The 17,112-nt window shown below is 54.3% G+C and overlaps 1 protein-coding gene across 1 annotated transcript; it reads left to right on the top strand.

Moving 5' to 3' along the window:
- The first annotated feature begins 1,284 nt into the window (after positions 1–1,284).
- Positions 1,285–16,741, top strand: STX1B (syntaxin 1B). The gene is made up of 10 exons (XM_065919302.1): positions 1,285–1,314; positions 9,857–9,931; positions 10,138–10,237; positions 10,340–10,414; positions 13,329–13,402; positions 13,824–13,932; positions 14,109–14,182; positions 16,070–16,207; positions 16,299–16,409; positions 16,661–16,741. The coding sequence occupies exons 1-10, from the start codon at positions 1,285–1,287 to the stop codon at positions 16,739–16,741; spliced, it is 867 nt and encodes a 288-aa protein (XP_065775374.1).
- The last annotated feature ends 371 nt before the right edge of the window (positions 16,742–17,112 follow it).

Genomic DNA, 17,112 nt, shown 5'->3' with positions numbered 1-17,112 from the left:
GAGGGGAAGGCGTGGAAGGCAGGAGGCAGGTGGGAGCCAAGGAGGGCAGGGTGTCAAGAAGAGAGGGGTGCTCGGGGTCATGCATCGCTGAAAGATCACGGAGGATAAAGCCTGGTGAGCAACTGATGGATCTGGCATTGAGGAGGTCACTGGGGACCTTTGAAAAAGCAGGTTTGAGGCCTTTTGGTGGCCAAGGCCCCATTGCAGGGGTAGAGAAGTTGATGTAATGTTAAGACGTGAAGATGGAGAGAGGAAAGGTGGCCATGAATGAACAGGACTGGGTTCTTGGACCCTTGGGGTTACCAGAAATCCCCTCCCAACAAGCACCAATTTTGTTTTGACGGAGCCACCTAAAGATATGGCAGGTCTCCGGAGGTGGTGAGCTCCCTGTCCCTGGAGGTAGACAAGCAGAGCTCTGAGACCCACGCTGTCTGGGGACTCTCACACTTAGAGTGGGGAAGGTCGTGCAAAAAAAGAAAAACAAGCCCCATGTCCTTCTCAGCTAAGCTTGGCTGATTTCTTGCATCACAAAAGCCACCTAGAGGGTCACTTTCGCTATTTCTAGTGTCCAGAAAGCTCCCCGCAGGGACACACACAGAGGTGGTCGTGCACAGACTCAAGGGATACTCCCAAACACAAAATATAAAATCTATCTACATCTCTTGATGTAAAGGCATCCACAGCACTGCTCCCCAGGATGTTCCCTAATTCATTCCCTGACCCCTTCTTTCTGCCATTCCAACCGCCACCCCCACCCCACACCAGCATCTCTGCGCCTCCAGCCGCATCTCCTGCCTCTCCGCATCCCTCCCTGCTTCTGTGGCTCTGCCCTTCCCCACCCCCCTCTAGGCCTCTCCCGTCTCCCTCCCTCCAGGGTCCCCCTCCCCGGACTACAACCCCCAGGCGCCCCCAGCCCCCGGCGCTGCGCATGCCCCCTGCTCCCCGCCCCCTCCTGGTTCCCCCCCTCCCTCCCTTCCTCCTTACCTCCCTCCGCCCCCCTCCCCCGCGCTCCAGCTCTCCCGCATCCCTCCATCCGAGCCTGTGCCGCAGCCGCATCGCCACCGCAGCCCCGGCAGAGCCGAGCCCGGCCCAGGCCCCTGCCTCTGCCCAGCCCTCAGCCCGCCGCCCCCGACCCCGCCCCCGCCCGCGGGCCCCAGCCAGTGGCCCCGGTGCCCCCCCGGCGCCCCCAGACTCCGGCCTCCCGAACCGAGGCAGGAGGCAGGGAGCAGAAGCAGAGACAGGAGAACGAGAAGGAGGAGGAGGAGGAGGAGGAGCCGTCGCAGGATGAAGGATCGGACTCAGGAGCTGCGGAGTGTGAGCCTGGGGGTGGGGAGAATGGGGGGGCGGGACCCCAATATTGGGGGACGCGTGGGGGTGGAGTGGAGGAGGTGCTGGGACGCGGGGGCAAATGATGAGGCGGGAGGTTGGTGGCAGGGGCGCCCCAAGATGTGGAGGCACCTGCTGTCACCAATGAACCTGCATTTTAGGGCCAGTGGCTAGAAGGGGTTGAGGCCATTAAGACACACGGCGGGCAGGAGATGTCTCAGGGACCCTGGACACCCCAGTCCATAGGAGGGCCCTGGGGTCTCATCTGAGGATGGGAGAGTGAGTGTGGGGAGAGAACTGGAGGGTGCTATTATCTTCTGGGCAGATTTGCTGAATGAGAGGATGTGGGCAGTTCCTGGGCCAGGCTGAGCCTAGCGGGACCCAGATTTGGGGGCAGCCAGGGGGGAAGGACACAGGTTGAGACTGAGATGCTAACTGAGCAGTGAATGGAATGTGTGTGTGTTGCTGTCCGTGGGGAGGGGGCACCTCTCAGAGACAGGAGGGAAGGGGTGGCCTCAGGAGATGGCCAGAGGCCAGGGCCGGACAGAGAGTGATCCTAGAGGTGGGAGAAGGGGGCTGCAGGGGAGACCGGAAGGAGGGTTCGTGCACAGGGCCCTGGAACTGAGTTGTGAGCCATGGACTGTGCCCCACTGGGGGGAACTGGTGCATCCTGAACGATCAGGCGTGAGCTGACCGCGGGCCCCTGGTCTGCAGGCCTGAAGAGGCCCGGCTCCAGGAGTCCCGCCAGGCAGTGAGTTGGATTTGGGTGACGGAGGAGGAGGGTGGCACTGATGTCTGCAGTGAACGCTGCCATTTGGAAGAGGCTGGGGAGTGGGGGTTCTGGGACTGGGAAGAGGCGAGGGGCATTGGAGAAATGACCTGGGGCCCAAGGAGGCAGAGCTGACAGCTTGCGGTGTGCTCAGGGCCCCGGGGGTTATGCTAATAAAGTACTGGACCCAACTGATGTAGCCTGATGCACTTGACTAGGAGCCTATTGGCTGTTCCCCCTGGGTTATTATCCCATTTGACAGATGAGGAGATTGAGGTTTGGTGATGGGTAGGAATTTGCCCAAGGTCACCAAGCAAGTGGGTGGGAAGATCAGGCAGAAATCTGGGTTTCCCGTCTGCCAAGTTGACATGTGTCTCTGCTTTTTTAGCCTTTGAAAGAGAAGTCTCAACACTGGAGGTAAAAAGCTCTGTCTTTAGAGGGCCCCCTGGATTTGGGGATGGGGAACCAGGTTATAGGAAGACAAAAGGAAGGAGCTTGGAGGCAAGTGACTGCTGCTTCTAAGAGAAATGGGTTGGCAGGTGGGACGGAAGGAGAAACTGGTGGTTGAGAGAGGGAATTTTGAAGGTTGGTGGTTTTTTGTTTTTCTTTTTCAATTAAACTTTGAGTTATACACTCAGGCATCAGGAAACTGGGAGTGATTAAATAACCAACATTCATGTGCCAGACACCATTCTAAGTATTGTATATGTATTAACTCATTTTGATCCTTGTAGCAACCCTAGAGACTGGTGCTAGCATTATTCCATTTTACAGATGAGGAAGCTGAAACCCAGAGAAGTTAAGTAACTTGACCAAATTCACATAGCTATTTAAAGGCAGGCTGGCTCCAGCACTGATGCTCTTAATTCCCCTTCTCTCCCCATTTTCATCCAAAGCAGGTTGTCATCCGTAATCTCATTAGACCTTCACCTGGTAAGGCAGGCAGACTGAGAGACTGCTTCATTTTATGGTGAAGAAAACTGAGGCCTAGAGTGGTTAAAACTTGCCCAAGGTCACAGCACTAGCAAGTGAGGAGTCTGGATTTGAACCCAGCTCTGCTGTTGCCAAGACTGTGCCATGACTCCAAAACCCAGAGAGATGGAAAGCAGGTGGGGGTGAGGTGATAGTGGAATCATGGTGTGATTAGAGAAGGGGAGGGAAAAGGCAAAGCAAGATACAGTGAAGGCAGTGATGAGTGTCCTCATCTGAGTGGGTCAGGGACCCACTGCCCCAAGGGAAGGCATCCAGTCTGCTGGGGCTGCTGGGGGCAGCCGGTGGTGGAGGTGGGACAGGGGCGGAGGGGTGAAGGGGGCTGACGGAATGCTGATGGCTCTGGTGTTAGTCATGGCTCCAGGAAACTGGAGATTTGGAAGGGCATGTGTGGGGTGGGAAAAAGCTTCCAGATGCAAGGAGTGTGGGGGTCTCCCCCCCAGAATTGAGAATGAGGAGGCTGGAAGCCTGGAGAAACCAGGCAGGGTGTGGGAGGCCTGGGAAAGGGGCCGCTGAGAGGCTGAGAGGGATCAGAAAGTCAGTGATCAGAGGGGAGGTCTGCCTGGGGGGTCCTGATTGTCTTTTTCTAATAGCACTTTAAGAGGTCCCAAGGGGTTTATCACATAGCACTCAAGGGCACAGGTTTGGGAGTCAGACTATCTGGGTTCAAATCCTAGCTTTGCTACTCCTGTGTGACCTTGGGTAAATTGCTTAACCTCTCTGGTCCTCACTTTCTTCATGAGTGAATTGGGAGTAGCAATGGGACCTGCTTCGGAAGGCTATCCTGAGGATTGAAATTATGCCAGAGGCTCCTAGAAGGAGGCCTGGGCTCAGCATTGCTCCACGAGTGTATGTTATTCTACAGCTGACTCGTTTATTTCTCTGGAGTCTCCTGTCAGCCCTCTGGGATGGGCAAGATGTGGCCCCTAATTTATTTTGGAGTACATCGAGGGCCAGAGCAGTAACCTGACTTGCCCAAGGTCATACAGCTGTTGATGGCGGAGCCAGCATTGAATTAGGGTTTTCTGTTTCCACATCACCAGGCACCTTTGGTTGGCAACTGGGAGGTGCTGAGCTGGAGTGGAGGCTGCAGGAGGGAGACAGTTGGCTGGATGGGTGTCCCAGGGTCCAAGGAGTGGGGCCAGGGATGGGCTGAAAAGGAGAGAAAGAGAGCAAGTGAGGTGGAGAGAAAGGTTACAGAGCGAAGCCACAAGGGGATGCGTTGTGGGCAGAGCCTGTGGGCAGAGCCTGTGAGGAAGCTCTGGAGTGGGAAGGCGGGTGTGGGGGTGGTTGGGGAGACTGGGAAATGGGGGAGGGGGGCCTGAGGTGAGGAATTTGAGGGCCCTCAGTGATGGGATAGGCATAGTAGATGCTTTAGAAATGTAGACCTGATGCAGCAGAAGGAAAGAGTGGCCCCACATTCTCCATCAGGGACCAGGAGAACCCTGGGTGATGGGTTGATAGCCCCCCGCAGCATGGGGCTTGTTTTCTGCCATTCAGACACACAAGCTCCCCCCGGCTTGAGGGCCTTTGCACCTGCTGGTCCCTCTGTGTGAATGCTGTTCCTTCTGCCTGAACACTGTTCCCTCTGCCTTGAATTCAGTGTCCTCCAGGTTGTGGTGCAGTTAACTCCCTGGGCCTTAGCTCAGATATCAAACCTCCCCCGCGGCCGTTTCTATCACACCTCCCGTTTTATCTCCTTCCTGCTATGTACCGGAGCCCAGTCTGAAATTGTCTTGCTTCTTTTGCACAGTCTGTCTCCCTCCCCTGGAGTGTCAGCTACCTGGAGGCAGGCCACCTTCCTGGTTTGTTCTCCGCAGCACCCAGGAGAGAAGTGGACACTGATCAGATACATTTGTTAGATAAATGACGACTCTGTGGGGCAGAGGGAGAGTGAAGAAGGAGTTGGTGGGGAAGGCGGAAGAGAGAGGTAGGGGTGGGAAGGCTGGGCTAGATGCTGGGATCGAGCAGAGGCCCGGGTCAGGGAAACAGATGGACCGAAGCAGGGGGTGCAGTGGAGAGAGGCTGGTGCCTCTAGATCAAAGGATGCATGTGCCCCTGAGAAGCAAGTGTGAGCACGTGTACATTGTGTGTGTGTGGGCATGCATACGTGTTTACCCACACACATACCCACTCTATGACTTCTTTTTTTATTGTTTTGGCCGCACCATGTGGCATGCAGGAATCTTAGTTCCCCAACCAGGGATCGAACCCGCGGCCCCTGTAGTGGAAGCTCGGAGTCCTAACCACTGGACTGCCAGGGAAGACCCCACTCTATGACTTTTCTATCACCCTGTTCCAGTCTCTTTCCACCTCTGGTTTAGTCACCCTCTTGTCTGTCTCCGTGCTGGACTCGCTGGCTCACACTGCCCCACTCCCTCTGTCCATGCATCTGTGCTGTCTCCACCTCTCTGACACACCCATGAGGGCCCCGGGTGTCTCTGATCAGGAAGGGCTGAATCCAGAGGCTTGGATCTGATGTCCGCAGCCCCCAGGGCAGTTCCAGAAGGTGCTCAGGGCTTCCACACTCCCCCATTTCATCTTCCTGGGCACTTGAGGAGTCGTCAGGCGGTAAAGAGCAGACTGCCGGGGTTCCAATCCAGGCCCCACCCTGTCGGCTCCCCACCAGCTGTATGATTTTAGGCAAATTACTTAATCTCTCTCTGCCTCATTGGTCAGATGGGAATAAAAAGAGTATCTACTTCATGGAGTGGCTGTAAGGATTAAATTCATTGAGGCAAAGCACTTGTAACTGAGCCCAATGCCTCGTTATTAACACCTATGTGTCTGATGCATATAATTCTTATCTTCATTTCACCCAGGAGGAAACTGAGGCTTCAATTGTCCATAAGGTGGATAAGGGCATATGTGATCACCTTTTCTGAGGTATTCTCATTTGCCTGCAGCCTGTTTTCTTTTAGGCTGGTTAGCTTCTTCCAGAAATGTAGGCTGTGCTCATGATGAAGTACGCACACCTCAGAGCGAGAAGGGCCCACCCATTGCATAGATAAGCCAGGGCCCAGAGAGGGGCCGCGAATTGCCTAGAGTCACCCAGCAGATTGAATGGAGGCTAGAACACCTGGCTTCCTGTCTGGGCTCTTCCTGCAGCCTGGCACCTCTTCCTGGTTTTCTGTCCCAGCCATGGGAGTTCAGCAGTGCTGAGGACACAGCAGAGACAACTCTTTAGGAGCCAGGAAGAAACAGAGGGACAGGAGGGAAAGAGCCTGAGATTAAGTACCAGACAGTTCAAGGGCTAAATTCACTTCAGTTCACCTCTGACCTTATTTGCTGTGAAGTCTTAGGCAGCGTCAGGCAACCTCTCTGAGCCTGTTTCCTCATCTGTAACAGGGGAAGGGCAGTGGGGACCAACCAACCCTCCCTGAGCAGTAATTATTTCTGGCAGCATCTGGCGTTTTTTTCCTGCCTGGAGGAGGTCTCATTGCCTCCTCCAGCCCACCATTAAGGGAGGACTCGGGCTTCCCCAGTGGCTCAGATGGTAAAGAATCTGCCTGTAGTGCAGGAGACCCGAGTTCCATCCCTGGGGTGGGAAGATACCGTGGAGAAGGGAATGGCAACCCACGCCAGTATTCTTGCCTGGAGAATCCCCATGGACAGAGGAGCCTGACGGGCTACAGTCCATGGGGTCGCAAAGAGTCGGACACGACCGAGCGACTAACACTTTTACTTTCTTGACTTTATTGCCATTCAGCAAATGCAGAGACTGAAGCTCAGAGGGAAGAAGGCATGTAGCCCTCCAGCTGCTGACCTGGGCAAGCTCGTTCGCCTCTCTGTGACTCAGTTTCCTCACCTATAAAAGGGGGCTATTGTGAGAACGAAATGGATAAATAAAGGCAGTGCACTTAGAACAGTGCTTAGCACATCTTCAAATGCTGTGTAAGCATTTGCCATAACTGGGCTTCCCTGGTGGCTCAGATGGTAAAGAATCTGCCTGAAATGCAGGAGACTTGGGTTCCATCCCTGGGTCAGGAAGAATCCCTGGAGAAGGGAATGGCTCCCCATTCCAGTATTCTTGCCTGGAGAATCCCATGGACAGAGGAGTCTGGCAGGCTACAGTCCATGGGATTGCAAAGAGTCAGGCACGACTAAGTGACTGACACTTTCATGAGCTTTCACTGACCAATGGTCAACTGAAGAGTTTCAGTGAAGATTAAATGAGATAACAAGAATGCAAGACCAAGGCCAAAGGCATTGTCAGATGCTGATATTTTGCTAGGCTTTCAGGGCACAGAGCTTTGCCCAGATTGGGCCTTGTCAGGAGGGGACCTGAGAAGGGAACCCTCTGGTGATGGAGTGGCTGGCAGGAGGCAGCGTGGCCTTGAGCCACAGAAGAGGCTCTGGGAGGAGGCATGTCTTAGATTATGCCTCTGGTTTTCCAGCCCTTCAGCCTGGGTGCCCTTGAGCAAGTCCATTTTCTCTTCCCCCACTGCCTTCTGTTCCCTCATCTGTGAAATGGGGACAGCTTTTTCGAGGGCTATGGTGGTAAGGATCAGACGAGATTATAGATGGAGAAGTGTCTGGAAACTGGAGAGGATTTTAGCTCTCAGTTGCCTGTAATTAGTGCACCAACTAAGTCATCCTTGGGCCCTGTACCTTTCCTCCTCTCTCAAGGGCAAGTAAACAGGCCACCAAGGATGCCCCAGGGCAGAATAAAGGACTTGTCCCCTGTCCCTGGGGACCACAGGAGAGGAGGAGAGAATGAGACTTGAGGAAGTCTGAAGTCAGCGTTGGGTTTCCCTGGTGGGGTACTAAGATGCACAGAAAGTCAACCTGGGAGGGGAAAAAGACAGAACAGGAAAGTTTCCAGACACCTGCGCCGGTGAGACTTGTGGGCAGCCAGGCTGCAGGCCCAGAGCTTGAAGGCAGAGAAGGAACATGCCGTCATGGGGCAGCCAGCTTTTTGAGGCTAGCACCTCGTGGGAAGCCGGTGAGTCCTCAGAGATGAGCCAGGCAGCTCAAAGCCTCTTGGGGCCAAGGTCTGCGGGTGTGGTTCCGGGTCAGCTGGAGACTTGAGGAGCCAGAAGTCCCCTGGGGGTCCCCAAGCCCCACCAGGTACCACCCCTCCTTCTGGGGGCAGCTGTGGGCCAAGAAGAGGAGCCCCCCTTTTTCGGGAGATATTTGGAGATGAAATGGAAGTGCCAAACCTACTCTCTGACATGGCATGGGGAGGATCCCTGGGGACCGCTGGGCTTTGGTGGAAAGCTGGGGTGCCTTTGAGAGGGTCTAGCTGGACGTCTCCATCAGTCTCTTCCTTGTGCTGTCGGGGCTCTCTGATTCCAAGTTAACTGGCTGTCTAGATCGCATCTAGCTCCCATCTGGCTCTGTCTAGGTTCGATCTCAGCTGTCTGCGATCTGTCTGCGTGAGTCTGGTTGGGTCTGAGCTGTCTGGTTTCTGTTGGGTCCTGTCTGCGGTCTGCTGGGACCCTGTCGAGGTTCTGGGCAAGCTCTCCTCTTTCTATCTCATCTGGCAACATCCCCTGCTAGACACTTTTGGCTCCTGTCTTGATTTCATTCAGGCTGTGGTCGTGAGATTCTGTCTGAGTCTTGGCTTGTTTTTTTCTTTCTTTCTGGAAATCAGGGTGAACTCTGTTTAAATTTCCGTGGAGGCTGATTAGGGCTCCAGATGTAATTAAGTTTAATGGGCCCTCAGACTTCTGTCCCGAGCAGGGTCTTGAGTAGGGAGTGTGAAGCACTGGGGAGCCCTCCCTGCCCCCCTTTCCTCCTTCCTAGATCTGAGTGAGCATGCGAAGCTGAGGCTCAGAGAGGCTGGGAGCACAGCCCCAGGGGGTCCTCCCCAATGTCCCAGGGGGCGTGGGGGTGGTGAGCGCTGCACGTCTGCGTGTCCACATGTTCAGAAGGCAGCTCTGCTGTGGGCCCGTGTGAGGGTGAACGTCAGCGCGTCAGCGCAGTGTGGGTGTCAGGGGGCCTATTTCTGTGTGCCTTGTTTGTCAGCCCTTCTGTCTATGTCACTGGCCTGTCTGGTGGCCGCGGTGGCGGTGTGGGAGGGTGAATCCCTTTGTGTCTCTGAGCCCTGGGGGTGGAGGGCTGAGCAGCTGCAGGTTGCAACTGGGAAATCCAAGCAAGGGAGAGTAGGTGGGTGTGAAGTTGGAACAGGCTGGATGAAAGCAAGTGACTGCACAGAGGAAAGTCGGGGAGGGGTGAGAGTGGGTGGGAGGAGGAAGGTCGGGGTGCTCTCTGTGTCTCGCATCCAGCCCTCCCCAAGCCTGACTGTGCTTGCTTAACTTGATGCCCGCCGCTGGCAGTGAAGTGACCTTGCATAGGGGACGTGGCTGGTCGCGTTGGAGGCTGGAGGGGAAGAGAAGGGAACAAAGTGAAGCCTGGCAGGAGCGGCTGGGGGCATGGTGAGGGGGTCAGGCTGCCGGGACTCCACGTCAGACCCCTTCTCACAGCCCAGAGCCAGTTACTGCCAGGTTGACATTTGGCCGGTTGTTACAATATGGAAATGCTTCCACGCTGGTTAGATAAAGCATCTGTCCAGAGCACCACCCGCCTCCAGGGTGACAGCGCTCCCAGGACCATTTCTATCCCATAAGGGTGCCTTTGGCTAATTCCCTCCCAGGTGTCCTTTGGGCTGTCAGCTACCCGGCCTCCGGGACCCTGGGCCACAAGACCCTCAGTATTTGTTATGGCTTCTGGGCCCCCTTCATGCAGCCCTTCCCAGGACCCCCACTCTGAGCCTAGAGCTTGGAGCATCGGGACTGCTCACAGACTCTGCCTTTCTTTGCCTCCCAGGCGAAAGACAGCGATGATGAGGAAGAAGTGGTCCATGTGGACCGAGACCACTTCATGGATGAGTTCTTTGAACAGGTAACAGAACCTGACCGCCAGCCCACAACTGCCTTCTTCCTGGCCCTCCGCACCCCCATCCCTCTCTCTACTCCTCCATCCCCTTGGCCTTTTACCAACCCCTCTGGGTCTGGCCCATTTCCCTGAGCCCTGACTGAGCACCCCCGCCCCCCCGAATCCCTTTGTCCGGCCCGATGACTTGGCTGGGTATCAATTTGCTGCCCCAGGTGGAAGAGATCCGGGGCTGCATTGAGAAGCTGTCAGAGGATGTGGAACAAGTGAAAAAACAGCACAGTGCTATCCTGGCCGCCCCCAACCCGGATGAGAGTAAGTGTTGCTGCTGGGTGGTTGGGAGCTGGGGGCAGAAGGAGGCTGGAGTCCCACCCAGACGTCTCACCTCTCCCTCTCTTCCCCTCGCCTCCCCCTCAGAGACCAAACAGGAGCTGGAGGACCTCACTACAGACATCAAGAAGACGGCCAACAAGGTTCGATCCAAGTTGAAAGGTGAGAAATGCCCTCCCCTGACCAAGGAGGGAAACAAGTCAGCCTTCCATTGGACTAAACCATGACAAATGTCTACAAGCTTACAGGAGTCAAATTCCTAAACAGTGAGAAGGCATAAAATCCCAGATTTTCTAATTTGCTCCAGATTCCACAGAGAACGATACAGACTGGACAGGGAAATGAGAGAGAGGAGGGTTTCTGTCCAAATTGCATCTGAGCTCTGCTGGTTCCATCGGCAGAAAGGTCTGCTGAGAAAACACAGTCTTCCAGGTGGCTTTCGTTTCATGGAGGCCTCATTTCTCCCGAACAGGTGCCGGACATAGCGCTCAGCACCCAGTAGGTGGGCTCAGCAAATGCTTCTGAATTGGTATCCTTAGCTCAGGACAGATTGGACTGTGTGGCTGACACCAGGGGGCTGGCAGGCTTGCAGGAGGGACTTGCCAAATGCTCATGTATTCACTCTAATTTAAGGACTTGGGTGCTGGTAATAACCACCTTCCCCCAAAGCATTGTGGGTTGGGAACCTCCTTGTCTGTTGGTGCCAGGGGAATTCAGCAGCATTACCATGATGTTAATTTGTATGCTCCTGGTAATTCAGCATCAGAAAACATTTGCCAAGCACTCCTCTGTCTGAGGCAAGGTTTCTGGGCTCTGGGGGGAAAGGAATCATGTCAGATGTCTGGCCCTGAGCACAATGACCTTGGTCCAGGGAGATGAGGACAGGGACTCCATGCTTTCCCGGATTCAACAGGAGGTCATATGTGAGCCTCTGGTGCTGATCTGTAAGTTCTTTGCTCTCAGGAGTGTGTGCTGGAAAGCAGAATGATCCAAACTGGGAGCTCACTGATTGCAAATCCAGACATAGGGATCCCACTTCCATCATTAACTCATTCTGGACAAGTACCCTACCCTCAGCTTCCTCATCAATACAGTAAGAACTACTGAAGCAATTTCAAAGCTGGGTGGGGGAAAGTTTGTTCATTTTTCTTTCTCTTTTTTGGGGGTGTAGCAAAATCTTTTTTTCCTAGGTGAAATCTTACCCCAAATTCCGTTATATACAACACATAAATGTCAGACTGTTCTGACTGACCTGGGGTTGAGAGTCCCAGAGACCTATGCACCTGGCTTCCCATCACTCCCAGCAACAGCACCCTCTGAGGTTCCTTCTCAGAAGCAGGGATCTATGGAACACAGTTTAAAAATCCTTGTGTTCAATGATTTCGTTGAGCCCGTAGAACTCTGACATTAACACGCTCTATAAGACCATGACATGGGTTTGATCCCTGGGTTGGGAAGATCCCCTGGAGAAGGGTGTGGCAGCCCACTCCAGTATTCTTGGCTGGAAAATCCCATGGACAGAGGAGCCTGGCAGGCTACAGTCCATAGGGTCACAAAGAGTTGAACATGACTGAAGTGACTTAGCACACATGAGACCACGAGGAGGGCTGTATAGTTTAGGCTTAGGACTTCAGCTGAGAAAGAAACTAGGAAAAGTGGCAGTGCCTTAGAGAAGCTGACCTTTCAGAGCTCCAGAAAAAGAGAGATAGTCTTCTCCATCTTTCTCCAGCTCTGTGGTGCCATGACCTCTGGCTTTGTCTGTGACCTCGAATGAGTTGTTTTCTCCATCTCAACCTCAGTTTCTAGTCTGAAATCTGGACTGCTATCACTGAACTCCCAGGATTGCTGGAAAAAGTCATTGAGACATTATTAAAGGATCCCTTCCTCCGGGGTTTGGTCCCAGTCCCAAGTCTGACAATAAGGTCCGAGTCTGGGGCCAGCGATTCCAACCTCCTTGGGTGTGTGTTTCTGGACTTTTCCCGTAGCAGCTGGAACAGAAGTGTCACTCATTTGCTGGCCCGCCATGGCTGGCAGGGAAGCGTTGGGGTGCCATCCAGCCTCATACCTCCACCGCTGCCAGGAACAGCAAAGCAATGTTCTTAGGAATGGCCTGGAGGCTTTTCCCCATTTGAGAGGGCCTGTGTTTCATTCAGGCTGCATTTCCGGAGCCCAGCTGATCTTACTCACAAGCTCTTTTATAGAAAATCTGAATAAGTGTGGGGAGTGCATGATCTAGAAGCAGCAATCCCAGTTAATCTGTGTGCTTGTCCAGAACATCCTTTAGCAGTGGGGATTCCTGGGACAGGGGTCATTTTCTAAGGCAGTGTATGTGCGTGTGCTCAGTCGTGTCATTTCTTTCATCATATCCGACTCTTTGTGACCCTATGGACTGTAGCCCACCGTTTTCCTCTGTCCATGGAATTCTCTAGGCAAAATACTGGAGTGGGTTGTCATCCCCTCATCCAGGGGATCTTCCTGACCCAGGGATCAAACCCACATCTCTTATGTCTCCTACATCTATAGGTGGGTTCTTTACCACTGGTGCCACCTGGGAAGGAGGAGAGCTGTTTCCTCTGTTGAAACATGCATCTGCTTACCCTGGAATTTTCCACGGAAAGGGCAGCCACTAGAACCTGACCAGCCTGAAACTCCTTGCAGTCCACCAGAAAGTCCCTCGATGGGTTCCTGACCCTTTGCTGAGATTGCAAAAAGTGGAGAGTACCCTCCACTCCCATTCATACGGAGGATGTCGACTGGGAGGCTGGGCAGGAGTTAGACTTTCAAAGACCCAGTCTCTCCATCAGAACAAATAGCTCCCCTCTGTCTGATGACCAACTGACAGTCAATCTCTCCTCCTACTTGGGCCTGGAAGGCCCCCTCAAACCTTGGTCCCTTTATTTACCGGCCTCCTGCCTCGCCACCCTGCAGTCTTTACTGCCTGCCCTCGCCTGGGTGTGACCTCTGATCACAGGCCTGCGGCCTGCCTCAGGGTGTCAACCCCTTCATGTGTCCCAAGCCTCCGCCCCACACGCCCCGGGTCTCCAGCCCACCAGTCACTGCGTCTTCTGTCCCACAGCGATCGAGCAAAGCATTGAACAGGAGGAGGGACTGAACCGTTCCTCCGCGGACCTGCGCATCCGCAAGACCCAGGTGGGAGGCAGCGGCCAGGCACGGTCAGGGTCAGGGCCAGGACCAAAGCAGAAGGGAGCTGGCAGGGGAGGAGTCCAGGCTGGAGCCCTGCCTGTTGGGGTTGGGCGGCCCAGAGCAGGCGTAGGTATGGGGGCGTGGCCGAGGAGGAGACTGGGCGGGGCAGGGGCGGGGCGGGGCGGGGCGGGCAGGCGGGGCTACGGCGGAGGGCGGGATGCGCTACAAGTCCGTGCCCTCACCTGGCTGCCTTGGTCGGTCTGGGCGAAGGATGGAGGTGTTGGGCCTAAGGGACTGCGCTCTTGTGAGAGGCTGGGATCGTGGCACGAGCTGAAGAAGGGGCCATAGGCCTACTCAGCCCCTCCTGCCCACTCCATCCCTCCACGGTCTCTGCTCCCTGCCTCCTGATGTGTCTGTACCCCCACAGCACTCCACACTCTCCCGGAAGTTCGTGGAAGTAATGACTGAATATAACGCGACCCAGTCCAAGTACCGGGACCGCTGCAAGGACCGGATCCAGCGGCAGCTGGAGATCAGTGCGTGTGACACCCCTGCCCCTAACCTCCCACCCCTGCTCTCGCGTACTCCTTCCAGGCAGGCCCTTCCCCTCCGTGGGCCTTAGGCCAGGTGGGAGGGTGGTCTCCGGGGTCCCATCACCTTAGGCCCCCCATGCTGGCCCAGTCACTGAACAGAGAGCCCTTTCTCCCCACAGCCGGAAGGACCACAACAAACGAAGAACTGGAAGACATGCTGGAGAGTGGAAAATTGGCCATCTTCACGGACGATGTGAGCCCCGCGCAGGGGTGGGGTCTGTACTTGCAGAGCATTCATCATTCCTCCCCAGGCTTAGGTTGAACTCAAGGTCCTAAGTCAACCCTGAAATCGCAAGTGTCTGGAAGTCTGAATCTGGAACTGGGGAATTCCATGGGGGCTGAGCAGGAAGGCACCCTCATAAAAATGGCAGAAGGGAGTGGGCACTGTTGTAGGCACTGTACATATTTACATTTACCTACTAAACTCCTTTACCCCTCACCATAAGCCTCTGAAGCAGCTGTATTTCACACATGAGGAAATCTGACCCAAATTTAAACAAAGAGCTTAAATGATTTGCTGAGGTCACACAACTAGAGGCAGAGCAAGGATGCAGTCCAGTCATGACTCTTCAGCACTAGGATATACTTCTCCCTAATGACACAGGTCATTTCACCCAGTGACTAATTCGCCTACATTTTAAAGATTAAAAAAAAACCAAAAACTAGTTTTAGTTTTGCTGAAGTTTTGCCCTTGTCATCTTATATGTGAAATAGATGGACTTTCCCCAGCTGTACCTCTACCACTGTAGTTCTTCTTTCTCTTTCTTGATTTTTGCCCTGGCTGACAGGTTCTGGCTCTCTTTCTGCTTCTGGTGGGTGGCAGAATGACTCTGGTTTAGGTTTCTAGACCAGAATTAAAGTCTGTTCACTGATTGTCTAGCAGTTTTCAGCAAATTGTTATTTAGAGAATTGATCTTTGTTAAATTAGCTTTGAGAAAATCGCTCGTGGGCCAGTTAGCCTGGAGCCCTCCCAAACAGTTCTGCCCAGGATGCCTGTCAGTCTGCCTGAAGAGTAGAGGGAAAACTGATGAGTGGTTCTCAGGATATAGAGCTGATCCCTGCCAATTGACCCCCCATCATTGCGGTGCAGGGTTGCCGGTACCTTGCCTGAAGGCTAAACAGGATGCAAATGGGCTCTAAAATAGTATTCATTTCTAGGGTCAGGGAAGGCTTCCTGGGGGAAGTGGCATTGAGCTGTGTGCCTTAAGAGACAAAGATCATTTGGACATGGGAAGATGGGCAAACAACATTCCAGACAAAGAGGACAGACTGAACAAAGACAGGGAGAGTGAACTAGTTGCCAAAGAGCCATTGTGTGGGCTGTTATGATTTGGGAGATAAGGACAGAAAGGAAGATGGGATCTTGATTGCTAAAGCAAAAGGTGTGTAGACTGTGGGTAGTGGGAAGCGCTGGAGGGTTTTAGAGCAGAAGAGTGGCTTTCTAAACAGTGAGTGGTTTGGAAAATGAGTGGTCTGGCTTTAGTGGGGAGGCACTATACCTGATTGTGTTACCGTGTCCACCATTGACCAGATGGTGGCTCCCAATCTTGGTGGCGGTCCAGGACCCCCATCTCCCTTCCTGGTGTGTGCTTAGAGGCTTTTTGAAAATATATTCATTTATTTGGTTGTGCTGGGTCTTTAGTTGTGGCACACAGGATCTTTCAGTTATAGCCTATGGGATCTAATTCCCTGACCAGGGATCGAACCTGGGACCCCTGCATTGGGAGCACAGAATCTTAGCCACTGGACCACTAGGGAAGTCCCCAAGCTTTACTTTTTGTAATTTAACACATGTCTCTTTAATGCTTTCTGTGTGCCAGGTACTATTCTAATCAATATACACATAGTCACTCAATCTTCACACAGCCATGTGAGGCAGGCACTGTTAGTATCACTTTTCTAGGTGAGGAAACTGAAACTCCATGAACTTAAGCAGTTTATCCACAGTTACAGCTAGTGAACACCAGCCAGATTTGAACCCAGACGCTCTGACTACAGAATCCAAGCTCTCCTGGGAGTGAAGGGGTTGCAGCTCACCTCCCATGCCCCAAACTCACCCTTCCTGCCCCCATCACCCTAGATCAAAATGGACTCGCAGATGACAAAGCAGGCGCTGAACGAAATCGAGACGAGGCACAACGAGATCATCAAGCTGGAAACCAGCATCCGTGAGCTGCATGACATGTTTGTGGACATGGCCATGCTGGTGGAGAGCCAGGTACTGCCTCGGGGAGCCTAGCCCAGGTCCCCTGGGGGTCCCCTCTTCCAGCCCCAGTTCCCACCCCGTCCCATGCACGTCTCCTCCGCAGGGCGAAATGATTGACCGCATTGAGTACAATGTGGAACATTCCGTGGACTACGTGGAGCGAGCTGTGTCTGACACCAAGAAAGCTGTGAAATATCAGAGCAAGGCCCGGAGGGTGAGCCGGGGTGGGTGGGCCTGTGGAGCAGGTGGGCTGAAGCCGAGCGGGCGGGGCTGGGCTCAGGCTGGGGCTGAGGTGAGTGATGAAGTGAGGCCTTATCTCGGGTTCTGACCTCTTCCTTTTTTTCTGTTTTCTCTCCCTTCTTCTTTCCCCTCACACCGTCCTCCCCATCCGTCTGTCGGTGTGTCTGTCTCTTTATCTCTCGGTCTCCCTGTCCCCTCCCTCCCCCCCGGCCTTCCTGCCTGCAGAAGAAAATCATGATAATCATTTGCTGTGTGGTGCTGGGGGTGGTCTTGGCGTCATCCATTGGGGGGACGCTGGGCTTGTAGGCCTCCCCCACCCTATCCCTCCCAGACCTTTCCCCCACCACATCGGGAGCAATACCCCCACCGCCCCTTCACTCCATCCCCTGCTCCAGGCTCACCCTCAACACAGGCAGCCCCCCTTAACCTTTACCGCCCGTCAGACCCTGGAGTCCCTGGACCTCCCCCGACCACGGACCACCCTCGCCCCCGCACGTAGATAGCAGCAGGCGTGATTACACATGCACACCAACATGCATGCCGCCGGCACATGCTCGAGACGTGTGGACACCCCAGCGTGTGTGCGTGTGTGTACGTGTGTAGCTGCGTGTACAAGCACCCGATCACCCTTCTTGCCCCCTCACCTCAAGTCTGTGTGTTGTCTGAGCTTTCCCCCT

The sequence above is a fragment of the Muntiacus reevesi genome, chromosome 2 (genome assembly GCF_963930625.1).
Source record: "Muntiacus reevesi chromosome 2, mMunRee1.1, whole genome shotgun sequence".
NCBI lineage: Eukaryota > Metazoa > Chordata > Mammalia > Artiodactyla > Cervidae > Muntiacus > Muntiacus reevesi.
This window is presented reverse-complemented; position numbering and strand designations above follow the sequence as displayed.